Raw genomic sequence first — 26,087 nt, forward strand, 5'->3', positions numbered from 1 at the left:
GTTTTCACCAGTTGTGCCAATATGTATCCAATATGTATATGATGTATCCAATAAATTGTTCCTTGTGGAATCTATCTGCCTCAGAGTGCATTACTTGGAATGCCGACAATAACACCATATTGTCAAACTAGAGTTAACAAAATCACAAATAAGGAGATGACAAGCTGCCTGGGAAAGCAAAGGGAAATAATCAAAACCATTAAAAAGTGAAAGTTAGAATATTTTGGACATGTGATGCGACACCCAGAAAAATATGGCATCCTTCACTTAATCCTCCAGAGAAAGATTGAAGGCAAACGAGGCCCAATCAGAAGAAGAACATCATGGCTTCAAAACCTAAGGGACTGGTTTGGACAAAACTCAGCAGCACTTTTTCATACGGCTGTTGACAAAAATAGGATTGCCAGCATGATTGCCAACGATGATGGATATGGCCCAAGAAGAAGTCAAACTAGAGAAAGGTCGATTTCTCTGTCACTCTAATGAAGGAAGGAAAAGGGTTGGTGGGATCCCATCTGAGAAGGGATGCCTTGTGGGAGATTGGAGGAACATTGCTTGATTTTACCAGGAGGATCTCAAAATCCTTAACTTTTTGTCCCAGCAACAATCTAAGACATGCTATGCTTAAATTCCTGGTCTGAATGAGTCCTTTACCCATCTTAAAAGTAGACCAACAGATGAAAAATCCCTGAACAAAATTTACATAGGCAAAAATTACATAGCAATTCCTTTTTATTTATTAATAACACTCCCGGGGTGCAAATAGCCCTATTCTTGAGCCAAATCTTAGATTCAGCGGGAGTCCCATCCTATGTTAGACTCAAGCTCAACCCCAATACTCATTTACTCATTGGTTAAATCTGTACAACACACTAGATGGGGGTAAAATGGAAACGAATATCTTATGGCTCAGTGACTTGTTGGAGCCCAGCCATTATCTTAACATGTTGTTTAAACTAAGTCATTGCATGGTTGGCAAAAAAGATGGAACTTGCAGAGTTGACTAAACTAACTTCTTTGATTAGAGAAAAGACAATATCTACATTTATGGCTGACTGGGAAACCCTTTTAGACTTCTTCATGAAAAAAAAATGCACTTATTTCTTGTGGTTTCGATGATCGGAAAAGAAAATGCATAGTAGAAAAAAGTGAGCTTTTTTTTTTGTAATTTAGAATAAGGGATAACTTTGTAAACATACTTAGGTTTGCTGCAAAGATAATCAGAAGCTTTTTTTTTTACCGCTTTTTATTCTTTTCTGCATTTTGAGGTTTTTTTCTTCTTTCTTTCTTCTGTGTTAGTTTGTGTTAGTTTTTATGTTCGCGTGCACATGCACACTCTTGTCAGGGCTGAGCTCCAAAAAAGCCAAACTTCTGGGTTCTAGCATGCATGCACACCCCACGATCAGTGCGCTGTGCACACGAAGAACAGCTGATCATCGCATGTGCATGCATGCCAGAAACCCAGAAGACAAACAGGCAAGGCCGCGCGTGCCGGGTGACATGGCTTTGCATGCCACTTTGGGCATGCGTGCCATAGGTTCGCCATCATGGAACTAGACCATAACATTGAGATAGAACACAATTTATTTTGTTTCCGGGTATAGTGTGTTATGTGAGCACAGCAACTGAAGTTAGAGAACCTGTTTCAGTGTGCTGTGTGACCCAGCCAGTTGTTAGAATTGTCTTTGGCCTTTTCACATTCCAGTATGTCATGAGTTCACAAGTCATAACACTCTTTGGTAGACTGATGGATTAAAATATTAATGCATGAAATTAGATCGCCATTTCTTTCTTTTTTTTTTTTTTTGGTTTGAGACGAAACAAATTTCTTTTGTGATCAGGAAAGTTACTTATGTAATCAATGTAAACAGTCGCTCTAATCATATAAATAAAATGGTTATAAATACAAAAAATTCTCAAGTAGACAGCATTATTTGGAGAATGTGGGCCTTCTGACTGATTAACTGTCTGCCCTTGGATGTCACCCATGTTCTTCACTGGAGATGTGTGTGTGGTCTCCCTCTTTGTAGGCTTTAAAACTGACAGTTCTCAATCACTCTTAGTGTTTGGTCAGATGGAAGAGTCTTAGAGGCAGTTCAGAGATTAAGATGTGGAACTGAGACTTAGAAAAACTCCAGATCAAATATCTCTGTTAATATTAATTTTAGACTCCATTTTCAGTGTTGGAAAATTTTGCACCACTCTGTGCCTGTTAGATAAGTCTGTGCGTTCTTCTCCTTTAGTAGAAAATCTTTAGATCCCTTTAAAGTCCAATTTTTAAAACTTTGACTTATTATGTTTTTTTTTTAAAAAAATCAGAACAAAAGCATTTTCCATAGGGAGGAGGATTCCTTATAATTAATTCCAAAATCTTATTTCAAATATATCTGGACCCTTAGTCTGTTTGCAGCTTTCTACAATCAAAGTTTTAATCAACCTTTTACTGTTTTTTTAATTAAGCTTCTAGGTAAATTTTTTCTTTAATTAAGGAAGGCACAGTCACCTGATTTGTTGCTCCAAAACTTCTAATAGCTGAAAAGCAGTTTGCAACCAATTTCCAAATATGATTAGAAAAGGAAGTATGCAGATGTAGTGTTTTTTCAGGGTATAGATAGACCATGGTTTGAGCAAGACGACTATTTCCACTTGTGACTGCATGACTGTAACTTTGTTGCTTGTATCCTTGCAATGTATATTGATATTGATTGTTTCCTAGTATGATTTGATTGCTTATTGTACCGTGTGACTGTCACTGGGTGTTGTGCCTTGTGATTCTCGACGAGTGTATCTTGTCCTTTTATGTACACTGAGAGTATATGCACCAAAGACAAATTCCTTGTGTGTCCAATCACACTTGGCCAATAAAGAATTCTATTCTATTCTATTTCCTCATCTCCTGATGCTCAAAACCTTCCAGAGACAGCTGTCTGTCTTACAGTCTCCTTGAGAGGACCAACTTATTTTTTTCAGTTAGCCGGTCTTTCTTGATTTTAGGGTTAGTTTTAAAATTTTAATATTGATTTTAAATTGACAAGTTTTAAATTATGGGCCAAATTTATAAATTATTTTAACTCTATTTTTAACTGTAATGTTATGTATAGATGTTTTTATTTTTGGCTGTTCACCGCCCTGAGTCCGAAAGGAGAAGGGCGGTATAGAAATTTGAATAATAAATAAATAAATAAATAAACTATCTGGAACTCTTGTTGGTTGAGCTCTGGCCCTCTCTTTTTTTCCAGAGGGATTCAAAGAATTGGTCTACTTGCCAGCTCTTTGTTCTTTGTCATGCACATTGGCTCTGCTTTTCATGGATTCCTCTTCAGTCTACAATTTCTTTGTCTGGAAGTTATCTTGTTTCTGCTTGTAAAAAAATCTTGACTATTGTATTTAAAAAAATCTCTGCTTAGCCTGCTTAGATTCACTTAGTCAACATTTCTCAATGTTTTTTTCCCCTCTGTGTACATGTACATATATATAAATACACACATACACACACACACAATTTCATGGCTAGTTTTGCATGCTGCCCAGAGTCCATTAATATTTGGTGGATAATAAATTTAAATTTAGATAAATAAAAATAATAAATATTTGTGAACGTTTCACCAACTGGGTGAATGGGCAACTTGTACTCGTGGTATTTCTGACCAATCTGCACATTTACATCCTTCATGGGTTTGAAAAGCAAAATATAGCTGAAATAAAATCATAAACACACTTGTGGTTTCACTTAGAAATTGCCTCACTTAATAACTGAGGTACCAGTCCCAATTATGGTTACTAAATGAGGGCCACCTGCATTTTTTATTTTAAACATTTATACTGCTTTCCAGTAAATACGTCTTGAGGAAATGGCAATAAAATGCAGAGAAAACAGCTGGTTAAAATAGCTGAGTGAAATTATCTTAAAATATATAGTATATCAACTATGTAAGACAAACTACATGGTAAAACAGCAAAATAGTAACAGAATAAAAGGAAGAAGAGAGATTAATTTATCAAAGTACCATTAACTTATTATTAAATGCCTGAGGGAGACATTGTCTTTTTCTGGTCCTGGTGCCAAAAATACAATGAAATTAATGCTGGACATACTTACCTAAGTGGGGGCATTCCAGAGTTTCAGGTCCATCATTGAAAAGATACAGATCTAGATAGTACTTGTTGCCCCTATGAAAGGATACCCTGTACAGGCTCTTTAAGGGTGATCTTAGACTGTAGGGTCCTTGATGTTTTCTGATGCTTGGTTTTCTTGCAGATGTTTTATTACCCAACTAAGTAACGTCATCAGTGCTAGAGGTTTGCAAACTCCATTCCTTTCTAACACTGATGGTATTACCTAGTTGGGCAATGAAATGTCTGCAAGAAAACATCCAATCTCAGGGAGCTCCAGGAACCCCGCAGTTCAACCCTGCGCTACAAATATTGTCTTCTATTGGTGATTTTAGAATATGGACAGGAAGATATGAACAATAGAGTTTCTAAGCCACGAGAACATTCATAGGAGTGGGAGGTTTTTATCTATTTTTTTTAAAAGGGGGAGGTAGAGAAGAGACAGAAATGATAAAATACAATATGCACATGCAAGTTGCGTTCCCCATGGCAAACTTCCTAAAGCAAATGCAATTTATTTTTCTCAAGAGTTACATGACTTTGTGGTTTGCCTGAGCACTGCTCAGCAAAGATGCTAATCTAATTAGCGTTTGAGTCATCAGGAGGGAAGATTTAATTTTACACTGGCAACTCCATTTTTGGAAAAGAGCCAGATTAATTTCCCTTCATCTGTAAGTCCTGGATCTTTTGCTTTTGCCTGACTGCCCCTTATAAACTCATTGAGAGAAAGGAGACAGGGAAAAGGAAGGTTTTTTTCTACCACAGCCTTCTTGGAGCCAATATGAACCAAGTAAGATTGGGGATCGTGGCCTGAATACTTCCTTTCTTGCCAACTCAATTTGCAAACAGTTGGATGTCTTTGGAACACGAGTCAGGGAAGCTGACAGAGGTCCGATCACCTTTAATTCTGCACAAATTGCCTCCTTTTTCCATACCAACCATCAATTATAAAATGATCTAATCTAAGTATATGTACTGTATATGGTATTATGTGCATACCAGAGAAGGGGGTAGAATAACTCTTCTGGGCCTATCTCATAAAACATTCAGGCCTGTGGCATAACCCTTTCCTCAAACCAAAACTACTGCCTTCTTCATCCTTGATGTATGGTGTGAGACTCAAGTCATAGTCTTGATCCAAATGTTGGAAAGAAAGAGAGGAAGGAAGTCTGGATCTCTTCAATCTTTTTTTTCCTCTCCTATCATTCCCCAGCAGAATTTCCAGTTCCAATTTTTATCATCTTCTTTGCTGACTTTATAATAAGAGATATTTTGGACAGGATTTAGAGATTTTAGTTACTTGTTCCTGGGGAGGAAAGCTGTGGCAAATCTAGACAGCTTACTAAAAAGCAGAGACATCACCCTGCCAACAAAAGTGTGTATAGTCAAGGGTATGGTCTTCCCAGTTGCAATGTATGGCTGTGAAAGTTGGACCATAAGAAAGGCTGAGCGCCAAAGAATTGAGGCCTTTGGACTATGGTGCTGGAGAAAACTCCTGTGAGCCCCTTGGACTGCAAGGCGATCAAACCGGTCAGTCCTAGAGGAGATCAACCCTGACTGCTCTTTAGAAGGCCAGATCCTGAAGATGAAACTCAAATACTTTGGCCACCTAATGAGAAGGAAGGACTCACTGGAGAAAAGCCTAATGCTGGGAAAGATTGAGGGCAAAAGAAGAAGGGGATGACAGAGAATGAGATGGCTGGATGGAGTCACTGAAGCAGTAGGTGTGAGCTTAAATGGATTCCAGAGGATGGTAGAGGACAGGAAGGCCTGGAGGAATGTTGTCCATGGGGTCATGATAGGTCGGACACGACTTCACAACTAACAATGAGTTACTTTATTCTTGCCTCCTTGTGGTTTATTTTGAACATGGGAGAAAGAGCCTGTTTAAGTAGCTGTTGCCCATGTCTAAGCATAACTGTGGCAATGGCTTTCTTGCTGCACTGTTGATGTCCAGTTTGCTTCCACGTGAAGCTCTCCATATATGTAATATAATGGCTCCTATTATCCCTTTAAAGGACATGGTGGTCTGAGATTAGCAGAAGCTATGATGCAACTAATCTGGAGGCCACCAAGTTGGAAAAGGTTTGTCCAGATTTTCTGAAAAAAATATTGGAGCAATGCCCAGTACCAAGACTGTCATCTCACAGACTTTGGAGAATCATTCTCCCATAATGGATACCTGAAATTGAGACTTCTCATGTTATGGTAGATATGAACAGTGGTAGGTTTCAAATTTTTTTACTACTGGTTCTGTGGGTAGGCATGATAGGCATGGCATGGCTTGGTGGGTGTGGCAGGGGAAGGATAGTGCAAAATCTCCATTCCCACCCCACTCCAGGGGAAGGTTACTGCAAAATCCCCATTCCCTCCCGATCAGCTGCAACTCGGGAGGCAGAGAATAGATGGGGCAGGGCCAGTCAGAATTTTTACTACTGGTTCTCTGAACTGCTCAAAATTTCCGCTACAGGTTCTCCAGAACTGGTCAGAACCTGCTGAAACCCACCTCTGGATATGAATGTTTTGGTCTCCATCCTTTCGTTGCAAAGATAATTTTATTTATATGCCATATGTGACACACATGATGATGTTCTCTAGCATATGCCAATAGCATGGTTATATAGAACAGAATATACCATGGAGAAGCCCTCCTAAGGACTACCACCTTGATGTGATTGAAAAAAAACATTCCTTGTTTTATATACAATTAGAACAAGGAAAATCTAAAATTGTCAAACTGAAAATGCAGGGTACTAAATCACAAGTTTTGAATAGGTGTATTTAGGTGGATGGAAATAGTTAGGTTAGTTAGCTAAATGATATACAGATCATATAAGAAAATAATGATACTTTAAAAGAACTCTTGATTGCATGATGTTTCAATGTGTATGGGATGTTTCAATGTGGTTGGGTGGGAAGAGATCAACCTATTTTCCAAAGTACCAAAAGCAAGACAAGAAACAATGGATGAAAGCTAATCAAAGAGAGAAACAGCCTAAAACTAAGGAGAAATTTCCTAATGGTGAGAGTAAGTAACCAATGGAAAAACTTCAGAAGTTGTGGGCGCTCCATCACTGAAGGCTTTTAATAAGAGATTGGACAGTCACTTGTCTGGAACGGTATAAGGTCTCCTACTTGAGCAGGGGGCTGGACTAGAAGACCTCCAAGATCCCTTCCAACTCTGTGATTCTGTTACGTAGACATAACCAACAGGAAAAATAAATCTGTTACGCTGTGCTGGAGGGTGTAGTGCGTGGGATAGTGCTTGGAGTACTGGGCTAGAGAATTTGCATTTAAATTTACAAATTGTGAGTTACTTCTCACACTGATAGGAATGGCAGCTGTCAAAACAGTGGAGAGAAGACAATCGCCTTTCCTTCAAAAAAGAGGTCCGCCCCTTTACATAGAGAACATGAGGAAAATGGAAAAGACTACATTAATAGTCTACATATAGATGTTTCGTTTGAAAATGGGGAATTTATTGAGATTCTTGGTTTGCAACTTTAACCTGCTTTCTACTATGAATCAGAGCAGTTAGAATCTTGTTCTTTAGATTAACGGTTTCCAGTCCAGACCCCAAGGATGGGACTTTGACACTTCTGAGTAATTGTCCTGAGAGCCCACAACCAGACCTAATCTTAGAGCAGGGGTGTCATACTCAAGGCCTGGGGGCCGAATCCTGCCTGCAGGGTGCTTAGATCTGGCCCGTGGAGCCACCCTGGAAACAGCAAAGGACCATCCCGCAGTGCCTCTGCCAGCAAAAATGGAGCTCGGGAGGGCCGCGGGTGGCACTCCTGAGCTCCATTTTTGCTGGCAGAGGGTTGCAGGAGGCCATCTCAGCCAAAACGGAGCTCGGGAGCCCGTTTTTGCTGGCAGAGTGCTCGGTCCACAACAGGCTCCCACAAAATAATGACGTTGAGCTGACTATGCCCACCCTGGCCACACCCACCCTGGCCCCCAACGTCAAACACAATCCTGATGCAGCCCTCAATGAAATTGAGTTTGACATGCCTTCTTAGAGGGAATAGAGATTGGCCTTAAAGGGTGGAAAGAAGACCCAATACCAAGGCAACAATCCCATAAATAGGGCTTGAGCCCAGACTGACCTGAAAAACAAGCTAAAACAAGCCCCTCCCTCTAGCTCAAGATAAATTGAGGGAGAGGGAAGCACATTCAGACAGATTTTGTTACTGTAGATGTTGCAGTAAAAGTAGTCCTGATCAGTGGTGAAATCCAATTTTTTTTACTACCGGTTCTATGGGCGTGGCTTGGTGGGCGTGGCTTGGTGGACATGGCAGGGAAAGGATACTGCAAAATCTCTATTTCAACCCCACTCCAGGGGAAGGATACTGCAAAATCCCCATTCCCACCCCACTCCTGGGGGAACGATATTGCAAAATCCCCATTCCCTCCCCACTCTGGGACCAGCCAGAGGTGGTATTTGCCGGTTCTCTGAACTACTCAACATTTCTGCTACCGATTCTCCAGAACCTGCTGGATTTCACCCCTGATCTATATTAGTATTAGTTTTTTAGTCTGCTCTACCTTGTAGGATTGAGATGACCTGGCTCTAAAGATACAAACTAGTGAATTTCACAAATTTGTGGAAAATTTGATTTTTCTCTGTTCCTTAATTGGCAAATATAAAAGAAAACAGAAAAATCACCAACACACAATCTACTTTCTCTGGGAATAATTCCTTCCACTTAGCCTCAATTTGAATTTTCCTTTTTCACTGCAATAACAATCCTTAGTTGTTACTCTGAAGTTTCCCCTCTCATGTATTTTTCTGCAGTGACAAGAATCATGGAAGGAAAATGTAGATTCACAGCTGATTAAATCATTTGGAGTTTCTGTAAAATTGTTTCCAGGAGGCATTGTGATCTCACATTGACTGTGTCTGCACAACACATAAGTACCGTATTGAATTATAGCTTAGTTCTATTCTGGGGAATGGAAGAACATGTTCTACCATAAAACTATCACATGTTTAGCATGTTGTAATACCAGAGGCTAAATTATGGTTGAGTAGCTTATGAACACGGCTATTAAAAGCTTCACCTGGAAAATCTCTAGGTTAGAGAAACCAACCAAGTAGCAGTGGGATATGGAATTCTTCGTCTTGTCAACACAATTTATAACGGTTTCCAGTGAACCAATGATTATTGATCCCATTTATTCTCATGATCTGTTTGCCCATCTTCTCACCTGGCATTTCTTATGGAGATGCGGCACAAAAAGATGAGCAAAGATCAGGGGAAAAGAATGGGTGGCAAAAATTGTGGCTGTTTCTAATTTTAAATTTAAGGATTTTTGCTGATGGGCATGTTAAAATGCTTATCCGTCAGTTCTTGAGATAGCAGAAAAAAAATATGCTGGTATAAACTGGGTGCATTGTGAGGAAGAAATAAGACAAAGGCTTTGGTGCTGTCCGAGCTCGATTTCTTGCTTGCAGATGTTTCATCGGCTGACTAGGTAGCATCTGTGTTAGTGAATGTGGGGTTTGCCATATCTTGCCCTACCAGTGTTTGTGAGGGTGTGGTTTTCTCCTTAATAGTTCCTTGATTAGGGTATTATTTTTTGTTTGATTGTTTCTCTGGTGTTAATTCCTGCTTATCTGGGTGTAGGCTCCTAGAGAGGATGAGTTCTGGTCTTTTTGTTTCCTTCTTAGCTTTTTTATTGCCTCTTTTGAATAGTGTGCAAACGTGGTTTATCTCCATATGTCTGTTGATGGCTGATTTATCTGAATGCCAGACTCCCTGGAATTTCCTAGCATTTTTGGATTTAGCTTGGTCTAAGATGCTCATAGTTTCCCAATTGAAACTACGGTTGAGTCCTGGGTCTTCGGAGAGGGGCGGCATATAAATGGAATAAATAAATACTTGTATTGTGAGATCAAGGAGTTTTCATTGTGCCTTCCTTCTAACTGCTGGTTGGTGCTTGTGGCTACCCTCTGCCAGTCTTCTGCCACAAATGTAGGGGCTGTTACAGTTCTTACACTGTATGTTGTAGATGGCAAACCATGTGCTTGAGGTAACTCTTCTTTTGTGCTTGTGGTTTGTCAATGGGCCAGTTTCTGAACATGGATCTAGCATTCTTCTAAAAGAATGCAAAAGTAATGTTTATAAGGAGCCAACCTAAGAAATGATGGTCAGACATTGTGTGCCTAGATGCCTCTCTCAAAACTAGGGATCCAGCCTCTCCAGCAACCATGCAGAGTAGCTGCTGGGAATCAACGTAGAAAGGATATTCTTCACCCCCCTCCCTCCATCCTAGAATGGCCAGGAGCAGCTGGGAAGATTCCAACTGTTGACCATGATAGCAACCATATTGTTAGTGAAATGTGCCAGATAGTATTCATGGCCAGAATTGCATAAGGAACAGAGGAGGAAAAGTAAACCAGTACTTTAAAATTAGAACAGCTCAAGATGACTTAAAGATGACGGTGTCCCTGTGGGTTGGGGATGAAATGAAAGTAATAACATGAGTGAGGAGGTGGCAGAAAAATACAATGACCAGGGTGCAAGTGGACTTCCTTATGTAGTTGATTGGCCAGTGGGAGAACAGACTGCTGGATTAGATGTGCCATTATGTTGCTATGTAATGTTTGTGGGGAGGGGGAGGAAGGCAGAGAAGATCCCCTAAGACTCTACTCTTCTGATTTGATTTGGGAGGCCAAATCTGTGTCCTGTACAATGGAGATTGTTTTCTGAGGTTTTCGCGGGTGTTTGTATGTAGGTCTTTTTTCTTTTTTTAATTTGATTTATATGCCGCCCTTCTCCGGAGACTCAGGGCGGCTTATAATGCGCTAAGCAATAGCCTTCATTCTTTTGTATATTTATACAAAGTCAGCTTATTGCCCCCACAATTGGGTCCTCAATTTACCTACCTTAGAAAGGATGGAAGGCTGAGTCAACCTTGAGCCTTGGCGAGATTCGAACCTGCAGTAATTGCAGGCAGCTGTTCTTAATAACAGCTTAATAACAGGGTGCTTTAGACCACTGTACTACCAAGGCTCTTGGTTATTTGGGTTTTCTCCCACATAAAATTGGAAGTGTCTTGGCGACGTTTCGACAAAGTCTCATTCGTCATCTTCAGGCTGGTGTTTTTGGCTTCGTGCTTCTAGGAGTAATGTGTGAACACAGCTGTTTCTTCCTTTTAACTGCCAGTGGGGTGTGAACTGATTGGGTAGGAGCTTGGCTGTGTTCTGATTGGGTGGAGGTGTGTTCTGATTGGTTGGGGGTTTGGCTGTGCTCTGATTGGATGGGGGGTTGGCTGTGCTCTGATTGGCTGGGGGTGTGTTCTATTTGGGTGGGGGCTTGGTTGTGCTCAGGTTAGTCTGAGTTGCAGGGGGATTTGAGCTGGTGAGCTGTGTTGCTGTTGTTTGGCTTCATGGTGGCTGTCAGTTTGCTTCATATATGGATTGGAGGAGTTTAAAGTGGCTAATGATGCAGCTGTAGTCTGGCTTCTGGTTTGTGGTCGTGCCTCATCATCGGTGTGGGTTTGAATTTGCTTTTTGCATGGATGTGTGGTGGTGACATCCTGTGTGGTTTTCTTTTTTTTTTATTAAAAAGTTTTTATTTTGTAAACAAGCATACATACAATATATAATCAATCAATCAGTGTATCATCTGAATCCTGTGTGGTTTTCGTGAGTGTGGGTCTGGTGAGATGATACCTGCCGCCTACCAGCCATTTGGAAACTCGCCCTTATTGACAAATGAGACCCTAACACAAAGAATGACACCAGACCCACACTCACGAAAACCACACAGGATGTCACCACCACACATCCATGCAAAAAGCAAACTCAAACCTATATCAGTGGTCCCTAAACTTTTGGGCATTCCCTGGAAAGAGTTTTTCCCGTGGATCAGAGGGGGTGTGGTTTTGTGTGCTGTCTGTATCCCACGGATGGGGCTTTGCTTGTTTACACAGCCTGGTTTCTGGCATTCTGTGGAGGGGGGAGGGAGTTGGGGACCTGCCTTGGGTGGTATAAGAAATACAACAAACAGTGGCAGCGCCTGCTAGAAGAGGAGTGTTTATTTGTGTGTGTGTGTGTGAGAGAGAGAGAGAGAGGGGAGGGAGGGAGGGAGGGAGGGAGAGAGAGAGAGAGAGAGAGAGGAAGGAGAGCTACTAGAGTTTGAAGGATGTGTGTGGTTGCAGCCCAGGACCTAGACATAGGGTTTATCAGACTGACAAAGCTTCATTCTTCATGTTCAAATTAAATAAACAGCCTTCTCCCCTGCTCTATTCAACTTTCCCTGGGGGTTAATAGGATGGGAAATAGTAGAAGCTCGGGGAGGGGAAGGAACAGAGGTCATCTCTGCCTAGGAAATTTAGAATCAAGTAAACTTTTTAACTGGCATGCTTGGCTTGGCTTGGCTGGGCTTGTATGGGAAAGTGGCTACTCCTTCAGCTTTCCTTAGAAGCTTTAGTAAGGCTTGAATAATAAGAAGGAAGTTAACTTATTGTAGATTTCCTTTATCATGTGTCATAATCCAAGAGCTCATTGAAATGCACTATTTAACACATTTTACTCTTGCATCTTAAGAATGATCAAGAGGAAAAGTGGAAGAATGTGTTTGCTCTGTGCTCTTCCAAGACCCGCTTCTAGAATGATGTCATCCATGTTACTGATCATAACTCTGAAAAGCAGAGTGCTGCTGTGAGGTGGACATAATGAAGGCACCAAACCATGAGTAAACTAAAAGGGCAGTATTTGACCATCCTATTTTAGATTTGGAAGCTAAACAGGATAAAGTCTTGGTTAATATTTGGAAAATCACCAAGAAAAAGTTCAGGGCAGCAATCCCGATTGGCAATTGCAAATCAACTTCCATCACATCAACAAGAAAACTGCATGATTGAGTCTAGCTTGACTTTAAAGGGCATCTTTTAATGGAGAGTAAATACCAGGAGTGATTCATTTACCTACAGCAACCCTTGACTAGATGACAACATAACAACGTTAATCTGTGGTCCTCTTTAGTTGAGGCATTCGATCAGTTACCATTCACATTTCCATGGATGATCCTCTTGCAAAGCTTCAGGGCTCATGTAGGCAACATCAAGAACAGCAAGAATGTTTATGTGAGATGGAGCAATGGAGGCTGAAAAATGTTTGCTGCTGGACAGAGTAATTTAGCTATCCAAAACTAGATGAAGACGTGGAAGAATGGCAATAAATAGCAATTGGACTAATAGTACTATTTCAGTCCCAGTGTCAGGCCTGGAAGCCACTTTTTGTATTAGGCCTTCAGACCTGCCACGTTTACTACTGTGGGAAACTAGGAGGGGGGATTGTATGGAACATGGGTGATATATAGTCATAATAACATTCCTTTCTCAAGAAGTCAAGGACAACTTGCCTTGGACCTGGAAGGTTGGAACTGGGAGACATCCCTAGTTGGGACGATGTTTGATTGGACCATGTGATGGACTATTGGGTGTTGGGCAGGGACTTGAACTTTTCTTTGGGTGGGGAAAACCTGGAAACTTTCAGATTCGGGTTTTCCCAGATGTGCCAATATGACATCTCTAATAAAATGTAGCTTTCAGGAATTTCAAGCCTCAGAGTTGGGGGTGTTACTTGGAATCCTGACACCCAATCCTTTGGGTGGTGGTGGGAGGAAGGAGGCTGGGGCGTAGCAGTCAGAATGCAGAATTGATTTCCTTTCTAACTATCTAATCATGGAAGGTGATAGATCTTCTTCTTGACCTAATCTTGTCACTTGAGAGGAAGCAGCCCCGCCCCTCTCTCTGTGTTGGACAGAGAATGGTTATGAGATTTTCCCTTTTTACTGTAGGAAAGATAAAAGAAAAGAGAATGAATGGTGAATGATGTCATTAAATGTGGAAATTGCAAGGCCATCATATTTCGTACATTGCTTGGCTGCAAAGTCTTAATTCCTGAGGTAGTTTATAATGAAATTTGGTCTTAATTTTCACATCACCAAGGAGGAGATTACCTTCTGAACCTTACTTTTCATTTCCCCATTAAAAAAAAAATAATTCTCTTCTTTTCCTGGCAAGACATGCCAATTCACTTATAAAAATAATTCCAGTAGTAGGAAGGTAATTCTTCTCTGGGCCCCATCTCTCTCAAACTCTGCAGTAATTCCTCTATAATTTAATGCCTTACCAAGACTTGTCTTTAAACTGCAAGTAAACCACTGGCTCCTCCTGACCACAAGTGGTTGTATGTGGTATGTTCAATCTAGTTAACATGAATTATGAATTTTGAACTATGACTTTGCTGCTTTAAAGTTATAGTTTTAGTTATCAGTCTTCATTCTTAGGCATTTTTTGTGGGGGATAAACGAAGCCACAATCCAGCATCCAAAGAGCACAGTGAGCTAGGCTAAATAAACAGCGAGTAGTTGACAAGCTAGTGCATTATACTTAGGGTTTGTCCCAGAAATGAGAATTTGTCCCTTCACACACTAAGATTCATACATCTGTAAAATGATTCTGGGAATTCAGTCGGGCTGACATGCCTGGGATACATCAGATAGGGAGGTTTCTCCAAGTGTAACTTCCTTCATATTACTCTGACTACAACTCCCAAAATTTTCCAGCTAGCACAGTCTTAACCAGGGGCGTCAAACTCAACTTCATTGAGGGACGCATCAGGGTTGTGTTTGACATTGAGGGGCTGGTGTGGGCGTGGCCAGGGTGGGCATGGCCAGCTCGATATCACTCATGTCGGGGGCACCTGTGGTGGCCTGAGCGCTCTGCCAGAGAAAACCAGCTCCCCAGCTCCGTTTTCGGCTGCGACCGCCTCCTGCGCACACGACCCTCTCAAGCTCCATTTTCATTGGTTCATTGAACCAATCTTCAAAATATTTTTTATTTCAAATTTTATTTTTGTAGTAACTGAAGCAGGGGTGCTATTCAGCAGGTTCTGACAGGTTCTGGAGAACCGGTAGCGGAAATTTTGAGTAGTTCAGAGAACTGGCAAATACCACCTCTGGCAGGTCCCAGAGTGGGGTGAGAATGGAGAGTTTGCAATATCCTTTCTCCAGGAGTCGGGAGGGAATGGAGATTTTGCAGTATCCTTCCCCTACCATGCCCGCCAAGCCACGCCCACCAAGCCACACCACACCCATCAAGCCACAGAACCGGTAGTAAAAAAAATTTGAATTCCACCACTGAAGTATAGGCCCATTTCCCCAATTCAACAACATAACACTTTTAAGATTTTTGCCTGCCCTCCTTATTACCATATCAAATAATATTATAATGAGAAATATGCAAATTAAGACAAAGAAACGTAAACACTTATGAATACATTCACACTTGGAGAACTTTCTGTGAATTTCTCTCTCCTGCTATTTCCAGTCTGTTCTTTCCCTGTTTCTTATCTTCAAGAAATGTTGTCCCAAAGTTTGATGTATTTTTGCACTGCAAAAGATCTAAACCTAGTAGCAAAGTTAAATAGCATGGAGTTACAAAAGAACAGTTTACTATAAAAAGTAACAATGTTCTTATTCATTTGTTGGTTATACTACTATCTGGGACTCACTTGTTAGATAGATAGATTGAGAATCTTTATTATTGTCACTGACCAGCAAATTGTGAAACCAATAACAGATTGTTTTGTTGATGCATTTGTGTGAAATTCTGGCACCTAGTGGTGCAGCAAGGAAATGCTTGGAATATAATATAATATAATTGGAAAATCTGTATCAAGTTTATTAGGGCAGTACTTTTATCTGGCCAAACAACAGTTACAGCATTTGAATTCTTAAGAAAAATTGGGGTGGTGGAGGAATTTGATGTTTAAGTCAAGAATATGCCTTTAGTTAGATCCAAATGAATGCCAAATACTATTTATTCCATGTGCCGCTTTTCCACTAAAAATTGAGATCAAGAATAAAATAAGTAAAGAACTAAAACTCATCAAATTAACAAGCTAGCTTACTAGAAAAAGCTGTAATTGCACCCCCTCCAGATAAAGCTTCCTTCAAATGTTTTCCGTAAGATTTTTTTTCCAATGGTCCCGGTGAGAATGTCCAACAATAGAGACGATGTATCAGATTTTCCTCGGTTACCCTCCAATGTCAACTTTTGATGTTGTACATCAAAGTAGATACAGCTTAATTAAAGAAAACAAGGAAAGAAAATTCAATCAAGAATATTATGCACCGGGTAGGCCACAAGATGGTGCTGATCTGCTACAAAGAGGATTTTTCCGATCCAATTTTTATTACAAAACACATTAAAAAGAAAAATACTGTAACGGTGGGAACACACTTGATGTTGGATTCAAGACTGCGATGAAACAAAAGGTTTCAGTAACATAATTACTAAATTAGAACAGAGATATAAGTAATGCTGGACTTAAGGATTTCACAGTCAAATTTAATATTTTACTTCTGCCTAAAAACTATTTATTTATCCATCCTTGGATCTTCTTCGGTCTCTTGGAATAATTCTAACCATTTATCAGAGCTGCTTCTTTTCCCAGCTCAAGCACAGCAACTCCCCTAAAGAATTGCTTTAAGTTTTAAAAGAAAAAAGCTTTTTCCTCTGTGAGAGGGTGGAATTGGAGGGAGCCCATAGGTCTGTGATGTTGAACTTATGGCATGCATGCCCAAGGTGGCATGCAGAACTATCTTTCTAGACAAGCGAGCTGTTGCCCAACTCACCTGCAGCTACACATGTGCGCGCGCCCCAGCTGGTGTTCAGGCCTCTGGTGCACATATGCACAATTCAGGGGGCCCAGCTGGTCTTCGGAGCCCTCCTGTGGATGTGCGCACTTGCACATGCATGCGAGAGTACTTGCGTGCAGCGCACACATACAAAGATGACATTTGTGCACATGCATTGCATGCACGAAAACTGTGTGCATACACAGATGGTGTGCTTGTGCACACAGCACACGGGGGGAGCCACATGAAGCCTGCGTGCATGCGCAGATGGTGTGGTTGTGTGTGCAGTGCACAGGGGGCATGCATGAAAGCCATGCACATGCGCAGATGGTGTGGTTGTGCACGCAGCATATGGGGGAGGAGCCACGCGTACGTGTTTGGCACTTGGTGGGTAAAAGGTTCACCACCACTGCCATAGGTATTCAAATTCTGATGTCTGACATTTAGACTGGCAGGGAGGCTGCTGTTGTGTGAATGTAGGCTATTTACTCATCAAAGTATAGGTAGTTCTCGATTTATGACTACAATTGAGCCCCGAATTTATGTTGCTAAGTGAAACATTTGTACAGGGAGTTTTGCCCCATTTTACGACCTTTATTGCCAAAGTTGTTAAGCGAATCACAGCAATTGTTAAATTAGTAACACCGTTGTTAAGTGGATCTGGCTTCCCCATTGACTTTGCTTGTCAAAAAGTCACAAAATGACCCTGGGACACAGCAACACTTGGTTGCCTCAGTTGCCAAGCATCTGAATTTTGATCATGTGATCATGGAGATGCTGCAACAGTCATATGTGTGAAACACGGTCATTAAACACATTGTTCAGTGACATTGTAACTTTGAATGGTCGCTAATGGAACTGTTGTAAGTCAAGGACTACCTGATTCCAGTATGGTACCCACTTTTTGTTTGTTTGTTTATTAGTTGTGGGTCATATGCAAACGAATTCAAGTACAGCAAATGGATGGGATGGACTCTTAGCAATGATATCCCCAGATATACTTCTTTTAAAACCAGAAGCCTGGGACCTTGTGTGGTGTAATAATTAAAGGATTATACTGGGACTGATGGGACCTCTGTACAAATCCACTGTGGATACGTTTTGGACCAATGATGTGCTTTCAGCCAACTTACCTTACAGCAGGGGTAAAATGCTTCTGGTTCAGACTAGATTGCCTGATCCGGTAGCAATGGAGATGGGTGGTTCGGAGAACCAGTAGCAAAAATCCCTGCCCCCCCCATGCCCAGCTGAGCCGCGCAATCATCAAAGGCTTTTTTTTTTATTTTTAAAAGCATTTTTTCTACAACCTCTTCAGCTGAAGAGGTTGTAGAAAAAATGTTTTTAAAAGGAAAAAAAGCCTCTGCCGATCAGGCAAGTCAGCTGGGATCGTCAGAGGCTTTTAAAAGCATTTTTTTAACAACCTCTTCAGCTGAAGAGTTTTAAAAGTTAAAAAAAAAAGTTGGCCACGCCCACTCAGTCATATTACACCCCCCTCCCACCAAGCCACGCCCACAGAACCGGTAGTAACAAATTTTATATTTCACCACTGCCTTACAGGATTGTTTTAGTGGGGATGTATGTATGCACTCCTAAAGTATAGTAAATGATCTGCCTCTTGGAGGAAAGGCAGGTTATAAATATAATAAATACATCATTGTTCACAAAAGAGAAACCACGTAGGGAATAGTGACCGAACAAGACAGAGAATGAGGAAAATGAGGAACAAATTCTGTCTAAGTCCTGATGTAGTCCACATTCGTTTTTAGAATCAGAAGGGAAAGCTGCAAACATAACTTTCGAGAGGTAAACCTGTTCCCACCTCTACCCCAATACTTCAATTTTATCAACTCGGGAGGTGCTGATCTGCTAGGAATCATCTGGAGATTTGCCTACATCCTCCCTGATTCTGGCTTAATTTTTAATCAGTTTCTCGATTTAAAAGTGAAGAGGGTTTTTTTTGTTTTCCTGACAATATTGTATCTCTTCCCTACAGCCTCAGGACCTGGAAGCATCCACATCCCACACTTTCAAAGTGAAGAGTTTCAAGAAAGTAAAACCATGTGGGATATGTCGACAGGCGATTACCCGGGAAGGTAGTACCTGCAGAGGTGAGTGATGGTGGCTATGGGAGGGCAAAGTTCACGCTTCCGTACCAAATACGACTACAGATTGTCCTCCACTTACGACTGTTCATTTAACAATGATTTGAAGTTACGACAATCTTGCAAGACGTGACTTACATTTACAACGGTTGCGGTGGCTTGTGGTCACATGATTCCAATTTGCAACCTTCCCAGCTGATTTCTGAAAAACAAAGTCAACAGGGAAGCTGCATTTGCTTAACAACCATAGTAGTTCACGTCACAATTACGGTAAAAGTGGTCGTAAAATTGGGTCCAGTCTCATGATGATTCACTTAATGACCGCATCTCTAATGACCAGGTTTCTGGTCCAGTGGTGGTCATATGTCAAGTACTATTTGTAGTTTGCTGGTAGAGAACAAATTACAGGTAACCCTCAACTAACAAAAGTTCATTTAGTGACTTTTCAAAGTTGCAACAGCACTGAAAAAAGTGGCTTATGAGCAGGGGTGAAATGCTCCTGGTTCGGACCAGATTGCCTGATCCGGTAGCGGTGGAGGCAGGTGGTTCGGAGAACCAGTAGCAAAAATCCCTGCCCCCTCCCCATTGCCCAGCTGAGCCACACAATCATCAGAGGCTTTTTTTAATTTTTAAAAGCATTTTTTGTACAACCTCTTTGGCCGAAAAAATGCTTTTAAAAGTACAAAAAAAAGCCTCTGATGATCGCGCGGCTCAGCTGGGATCATCAGAGGCTTTTAAAAGCATTTTTTCTACAACCTCTTCGGCCAAAGAGGTTATAGAAAAAATGTTTTTAAAGGGAAAAAAAGCTTCTGCCAATCAGGCAAGTCAGCTGGGATCGTCAGAGGCTTTAAAAGCATTTTTTTTACAACCTCTTCAGCCGAAGAGGTTGTAGAAAAAATGGTTTTAAAAGTAAAAAAAAAAAGTTGGCCAAGCTCACTCAGTCATATTACCCTCCCACCAAGCCAGCCCACAGAACCGGTAGTAACAAATTTTACATTTCACACTGCTTATGAGCATTTTTCACAGTTGTGACCTTTGTAGCATCCCCATGATCATGTGATCAAAATTTAGATGCTTGACAAGTGATTCATACTTATTACCGTTGCAGTGTCCTGGGCTTATGTGATCACCTTTTGCAACCTTCTGACAATTAAAGTCAACGGGGAAGCCAGATTTAACCGTGTTACTAACCTAACCTGTTAGGTTAACCGTGTTTAACTGTCCTGTCAGCTGCAAGTGATTTACTTAACAACGGTGGCAAGGAAATGGGGTAAAACTCACTTAACAAATATCTCATGTGACAACAGAAAGTTTGGGCTCTGTTGTGGTCGTAAGTTGAAGATTACCTGTATTGAATTGTATTGGCCAAAATCATGTGAGTTAATGTTAGTCTTTCCCCACCAGAAAAATACTCCTGCCATGGAGTATTTGGCAAGAACAAATCAGAGAATGCTGATTAGTGATTATAGCTAACATTTCTGAAAACATGGATGCAAGAGCTTACATTTGAATTTACATCCCTTTTGTGGGCTTCTTATGGATATTTGCTCAGATACTGTGTGAATAGAATGGTGGCTTGAATGGCCTTTTTTTAAAAATGTTTTTTATTTTTTTTAAACAAACAAACAAACATACAAGCAAACAATACATCCTTAATCGTTCAGTGTTTCAACTGAATACATATTTTGTGTCTTCTACTCCCTCCTCCATCATTTTCATACTATATTTCTATCATACCTTTATATTTTCATTTCAAATTTCTTATATTTATATTAATTCATCAATTATCCAGATTTTGATATATATCTCTTCTCTAACCATTGATATAATTGCCCCCCTACTTTAAAATACTCCGATTGTTCCTTTTCTTTAATTACCAATGTTAATCTATTCATTTCTGCACATTGAATGGTGTTTGATGTAATCCAGAGTAAGACTTTTCTCAGGTCCTTCTGTTCCCATTCGAATGTTCTAGAGATCCAGCAAGTATGTTAGACTGCTTGCTCCATGGTGATTTTCCAAAAATATAGCAGCATGCATGTAATGTGGAACCTCCCCACTTCTCCTCCATCTTTAGCCTTGCAATGAAAATAATGTTGTTTTTGCTTTCCTATGTATGGAAGTGTCAGCCCTACAAGGAAGGGCACATTAAGAAACCAATGCCATCTAGGTCAGGACTATTTTTATTGTAATAGCTATAACAGAATCTTGAAAGTTTGAAAGTGCTTCTTCCCCCGTCCTTCCCTTAATCTTCACGTGAACTAAAGAGTGGCTGATCTGAGTTGTTTTCTCAAGTCGTGTTTTTAGCCTGGACTCAAGCCCTGCTTATCAGACTGTGGCCTTGGATTTGACTCTTCCTCTTATCCTTCCAGGGCAGGGGTTTCAAACTCGCATGTCATGTTGTCATCATGTGACGAATTGCAACTCCCCCTTTGCTAAAATGGAGGTGGGCGTGGCCAGCACATAACACATCCGGCCTGCGGGCCACGAGTTTGACACCTCTGTCATCCACTATGTCCTCTTTGTTTAAGGAAGAAAAGAATGTGGTAAAATTCCCTGATTGCATCAATCAAACACAATTGACTGAATCAACTGCTTCCCTGAAGTGAAGACTTATCCTCATGTGTCGGTAGTACACAATTTCTGATTCTGACTCATAAGAATGATCATCATTAATATCTTTCTCCCATCCATTCAGAACAAAAGAGACTGGGAAGCTATTACATTTTTTTTTAAATAGAAAGAACTTAGAATGGAATAGCTCTACTGTGGACAGAACAATGGAGATTCCTACTCAACTGTTTCTTCTAATTTTCTGTCTTCACTTGCATAACAATAGAGAAATGCTAAAAGAACACAGAGTCATAATTTCTGGAATACTTTGTTTTTAGAATAGAATAGAATAGAATAGAATTTTTATTGGCCAAGGGTGATTAGACACACAAGGAATTTGTCTTAGTGCATACTCTCTCGGTGTACATAAAAGAAAAGATACGTTTGTCAAGAATCATAAGGTACAACACTTAATGATAGGTATAGGGAAACAGTCAATATAAATCTTAAGGATACCAGCAACAAGGTTACAGTCATACAGTCATATGTGGGAGGAGATGGGTGATAGGAAGGATGAGAAGATTAATAGTAATAATGACCTTTCCAAGGTCATCACAGGCATAATAGCTGTGATTGAGGAGAGTTACCCAGACTCCCTCTAATAACCCTTCTAACTAGGTTTACCAATTTGTACAACATTCCAGTTCTCCAATTTGGTTAAATGTTCACAGACCCTGTGGTTAAATGCGATAAGTTTACAGTGATGACTTTGAATAGTCATCTATAGCCACAGAAAGTCATTCTTAGGCAATAGGGAACCAGAGATAAACCAGTTCATTTCCTATTCTCCTGTAATGATGCTGAAATATCGTCTCATGCCTTCCAAGGACAAGGTCAAAATACTTTTATGTAAGACTTTTGTGGAAGTTCAAAAGCATGTAGTTTCATGATTTTGTGCCCAAAAGCTGAGTTGATCTGTTGAAATAATAGCAAAACCATTAAAAAAATAGCACTGTAATTCTGCAGAAATTGGGGGAAATCTGTTGCCCGCTGGCAGACTGGAACTAGGGGAGGGGATCTATTCTTCTTATCTCAGTTTATTGTATCTCCATAACACTTCCACCTTTCATGGCTTGCTTCCTCTTGTCTCATTCCTGCAGCTTTCCTTCACTTCACTAAAGTTCTCCTTGTATTGAGGACTGTGAATTGTAGGGCAGATTCAGAAAGCATTTTCATTCCAGACATTCTTGTAACTAAGCTAAACCAGCTAGCAGTACCTGAACACACTTGTAAGTGGATCATATGCTTCCTAACAGACAGGAAGCAGCAGGTGAAGCTAAGCAGAATCACATCAGATACCCGTACAGTTAGCACAGGGGCCCCACAAGGCTGTGTACCCTCTCCACTCTCTATATACCGATCCATCTGTTAAGCTACTGAAGTTCGCAGAGGACACAACAGTGATCGGTCTCATTCGAGACAATGACGAATCCGCATGCAGATGGGAAGTTGAACAACTAGCTTCATGGTGCGACCAGAACAATCTGGAACTGAACACACTCAAAACCCTAGAAATGGTGGTGGACTTTAGGAGAAACCCTCCCATACTGCTACCTCTTACAGTACTACACAACACAGTATCAACAGTAGAGATCTTCAAATTTCTAGGTTCTACCATATCTCACGACCTAAAATGAACACCTAACATCAAAAACATCATAAAAAAGCACAACAAAGAATGTTCTTTCTGCGCCAACTCAGAAAGCTCAAACTGCCCAAGGAGCTGCTGATACAGTTCTACAGAGGAATTATTGAGTCTGTCATCTGCACCTCTGTAACTGTCTGGTTTGGTTCTGCAACCCAACAAGAGAGAGACAGACTTCAGGGGATAATTAGAACTGCAGAAAAAACAATTACTACCAACCTGCCTTCCATTGAGGACCTCTATACTGCACAAGTCAAAAAGAGGGCTGTGAAAATATTTACAGACCCCTCACATCCTGGACATAAACTGTTTCAACTCCTACCCTCAAAACGACGCTATAGAGCACTGCACACCAGAACAACTAGACACAAGAACAGTTTTTTCCCGAACGCCATTACTCTCTAAACAAATAATTCCCTCAACACTGTCAAACTAGTTACTAAGTCTGCATTACTATTAATCTTCCCATCATTCTATCATCCATCTCCTCCCACTTATGACTGTAACCTTGTTGCTGATATCCTTACGATTTATATTGACTGTTTCCTAATATGATTTGATTGCTTATTTGTTCCCTATGACTATCGTTAAGTGTTGTACCTTATGATTCTTGACGAATGTATCTTTACTTTTATGTACACTGAGAGCATATGCACCAAGACAAATTCCTTGTGTGTCCAATCACACTTGGCCAATAAAGAATTCTATTCTATCATTTGAAGAGCTGGGGACTGAAATCATAGAAGACATTTCCAGAAGTAGTCATGTAATCCCTTCACAAAGTCTACTGACAAGGAATCTTGTAGCCTGATAGAGATTTACAGATTAATTAATAAAGATAACATCATGGCTCTCAGCCCAAGGAAGTGACTTGTGAGCCATAGATTCTTCTGTGATCAGGTTGCTAATTTTCAAGATGCCATAAGATGCCACTTTCATCAGTTTTGCAACTGGCCACAAGAGGCCACTATTTCCACATTTTTATCTTTATTTTGTGCAGTAATGTATGAAGCAGAGTTCTTGCTGATGAATTGGCTAACAGTTCAAGCAGTAAAAGTGCCTAAAGGAATACAGTGAGAATCTTTTAAACATTTTGTTCAATCTTTCTCTCTCTTGTCAGGAAGATCTAAACATGATCAGCGTAGTGTATAATTCACTCTAATTAGTTGACATAATCAGAAATGTGGATAGACTTGCAACTATTTCCCCAGTGCAAGGTGTCCCATTCTGCTTACTTCAGAACTGTTGGATTTCATGTCCCACCATTCATAGTTGACTGCAAAAGTAGCATAATGGGACAGTAGATGATACTTAAAAAAACAAAAAACCCTGAGCCTACATTGATTTTTAGCAGATTATTTATCTGCTTTTTATCATAACAGAAATGATGGGAATGAATCAGAACATACATCTAGAAATGAAAAAGCAAAATCCGTCTAAGTCCACCTTACCTCTATCGATGAATACAAGTTTATCCAATCCATTTTGCCTGCATTTTAATTGAATTAATTGAATTAATTAATTGAATTAATTTCATTGAACTAGAGTTATATGCCCTAATCCACACCTTGCTGAATGCTGTATATAATTTGCAACTTTAAACTTGGAAATTTTTTTTTTTCAAATGAACATTTTAAAAAATGGAATTGTACATTTTTCTGCCTGATTTTATAAAATCACAAACTAGTGTAGAAATGGCACAGAACAAACTTAAAACTGGAGAAATGAGAACTGAGAACAACTGAACTCAACTACTTTGCCCATTTGTACAATCACAAGCAGCAAAACATAAAAATAAAAAAAAATCAGCATTGATGAAACATAATCATAGAAAAGCAAGTACAAAATAATATCCAGACATGCAGCCAACTTATTTGGCAAGACAAAGTGATGTGACTCAGAGTTAGTCTCTTTGTGAATATAATGCAAAAGTTTGAAATGGAAAATTTCAAACTTTTGTTGATCATTTAGTACTTACTGAATGATCACAAATGAGGAAGGTGGTAGCGCAAGAACTAACATGTTAGAGGCACATGGTAGAAATTATAGATGAATGTAAACACTGCCAAATGGATTTCTGCATGTGGTTAGTCTGACATTTAGACCCAACTTGGAAATCTCTGAAGTAGGAAAGAATATAAAGTAGTAGCTCATAAAAATGTGATTCACATTTAACACAGTCATATGAAGTATTTATTTGTATAGGTGTTGCTTATGACTACTGACTTGTTTAAAGATGCCTGATTTGTTGCTAGACCAGACGTTTGGCCAGCAGTCTGTGGACCCCAGAAGATGCTGAATTGTTATGGCACTAGTGTTGGCTTCCAAGTTGAGTGGTTGGTCATTCAAAATGTGGTAAACCCTAGGACAGAGGTCTTCAAACTTGGCAGCTTTAAGACTTGTGGACTTCAACTCCCAGAATTCTGGGAGTTGAAGTCCACAAGTCTTAAAGCTGCCAGGTTTGGGGATCCCTGCCGTAGGATATATTACCATTTCTTTTTTTTCTTTTTTTTTACAAAAATACAGGTAGTCCTTGAATTACAATAGTTCATTTAATGGACCATTCAAAGTTACAATGGCACTGAAAAAAGTGACTCATGACCATTTTTCACCCTTACAACCATTGTAGCATCTCCATGGTCACATGATCAAAATTCAAATGTTTGGCAACTGGTTCCTATTTATGACGGTTGCAGTGTCCCATGGTCATGCGATCCCCTCTTGCGACCTTCTGACAAGCAAAGTCAACAAGGAAGCCAGATTCACTTAACAAGCAGGTCACTAACTTAACAATTGTAGTGATTCACTTAACAACTCTGGCAAGAAAAGTCGCAAAATGGGGCAAAACTCCCTTAACAAATGTTTCACTTAGCAACATGAATGTGGGGCTCAGTTGTGGTCGTAATTCGAGGACTACCTGTAAAGAGAAAGCATGTGTTTCCACAGCTGTAAATCAAA

At 40.2% G+C, this 26,087-nt stretch overlaps 1 protein-coding gene across 14 annotated transcripts in view; it reads left to right on the forward strand.

Annotated features, from left to right (window-relative positions):
- Positions 1 to 26,087, forward strand: part of TNS1 (tensin 1) — a 398,798-nt gene that overhangs the window by 107,251 nt on the left and 265,460 nt on the right. For all 14 annotated transcript variants that reach the window (XM_087881674.1, XM_034421770.3, XM_087881677.1 and 11 more), the window contains exon 2: positions 18,763 to 18,877. In XM_087881674.1, coding sequence (XP_087737800.1) covers positions 18,763 to 18,877 — 115 coding nt within the window. The remainder of the gene's footprint in view (positions 1 to 18,762; positions 18,878 to 26,087) is intronic.

Source organism: Pantherophis guttatus, chromosome 1 (genome assembly GCF_059756535.1).
Source record: "Pantherophis guttatus breed Tessera chromosome 1, ASM5975653v1, whole genome shotgun sequence".
Classification (NCBI taxonomy): domain Eukaryota; kingdom Metazoa; phylum Chordata; class Lepidosauria; order Squamata; family Colubridae; genus Pantherophis; species Pantherophis guttatus.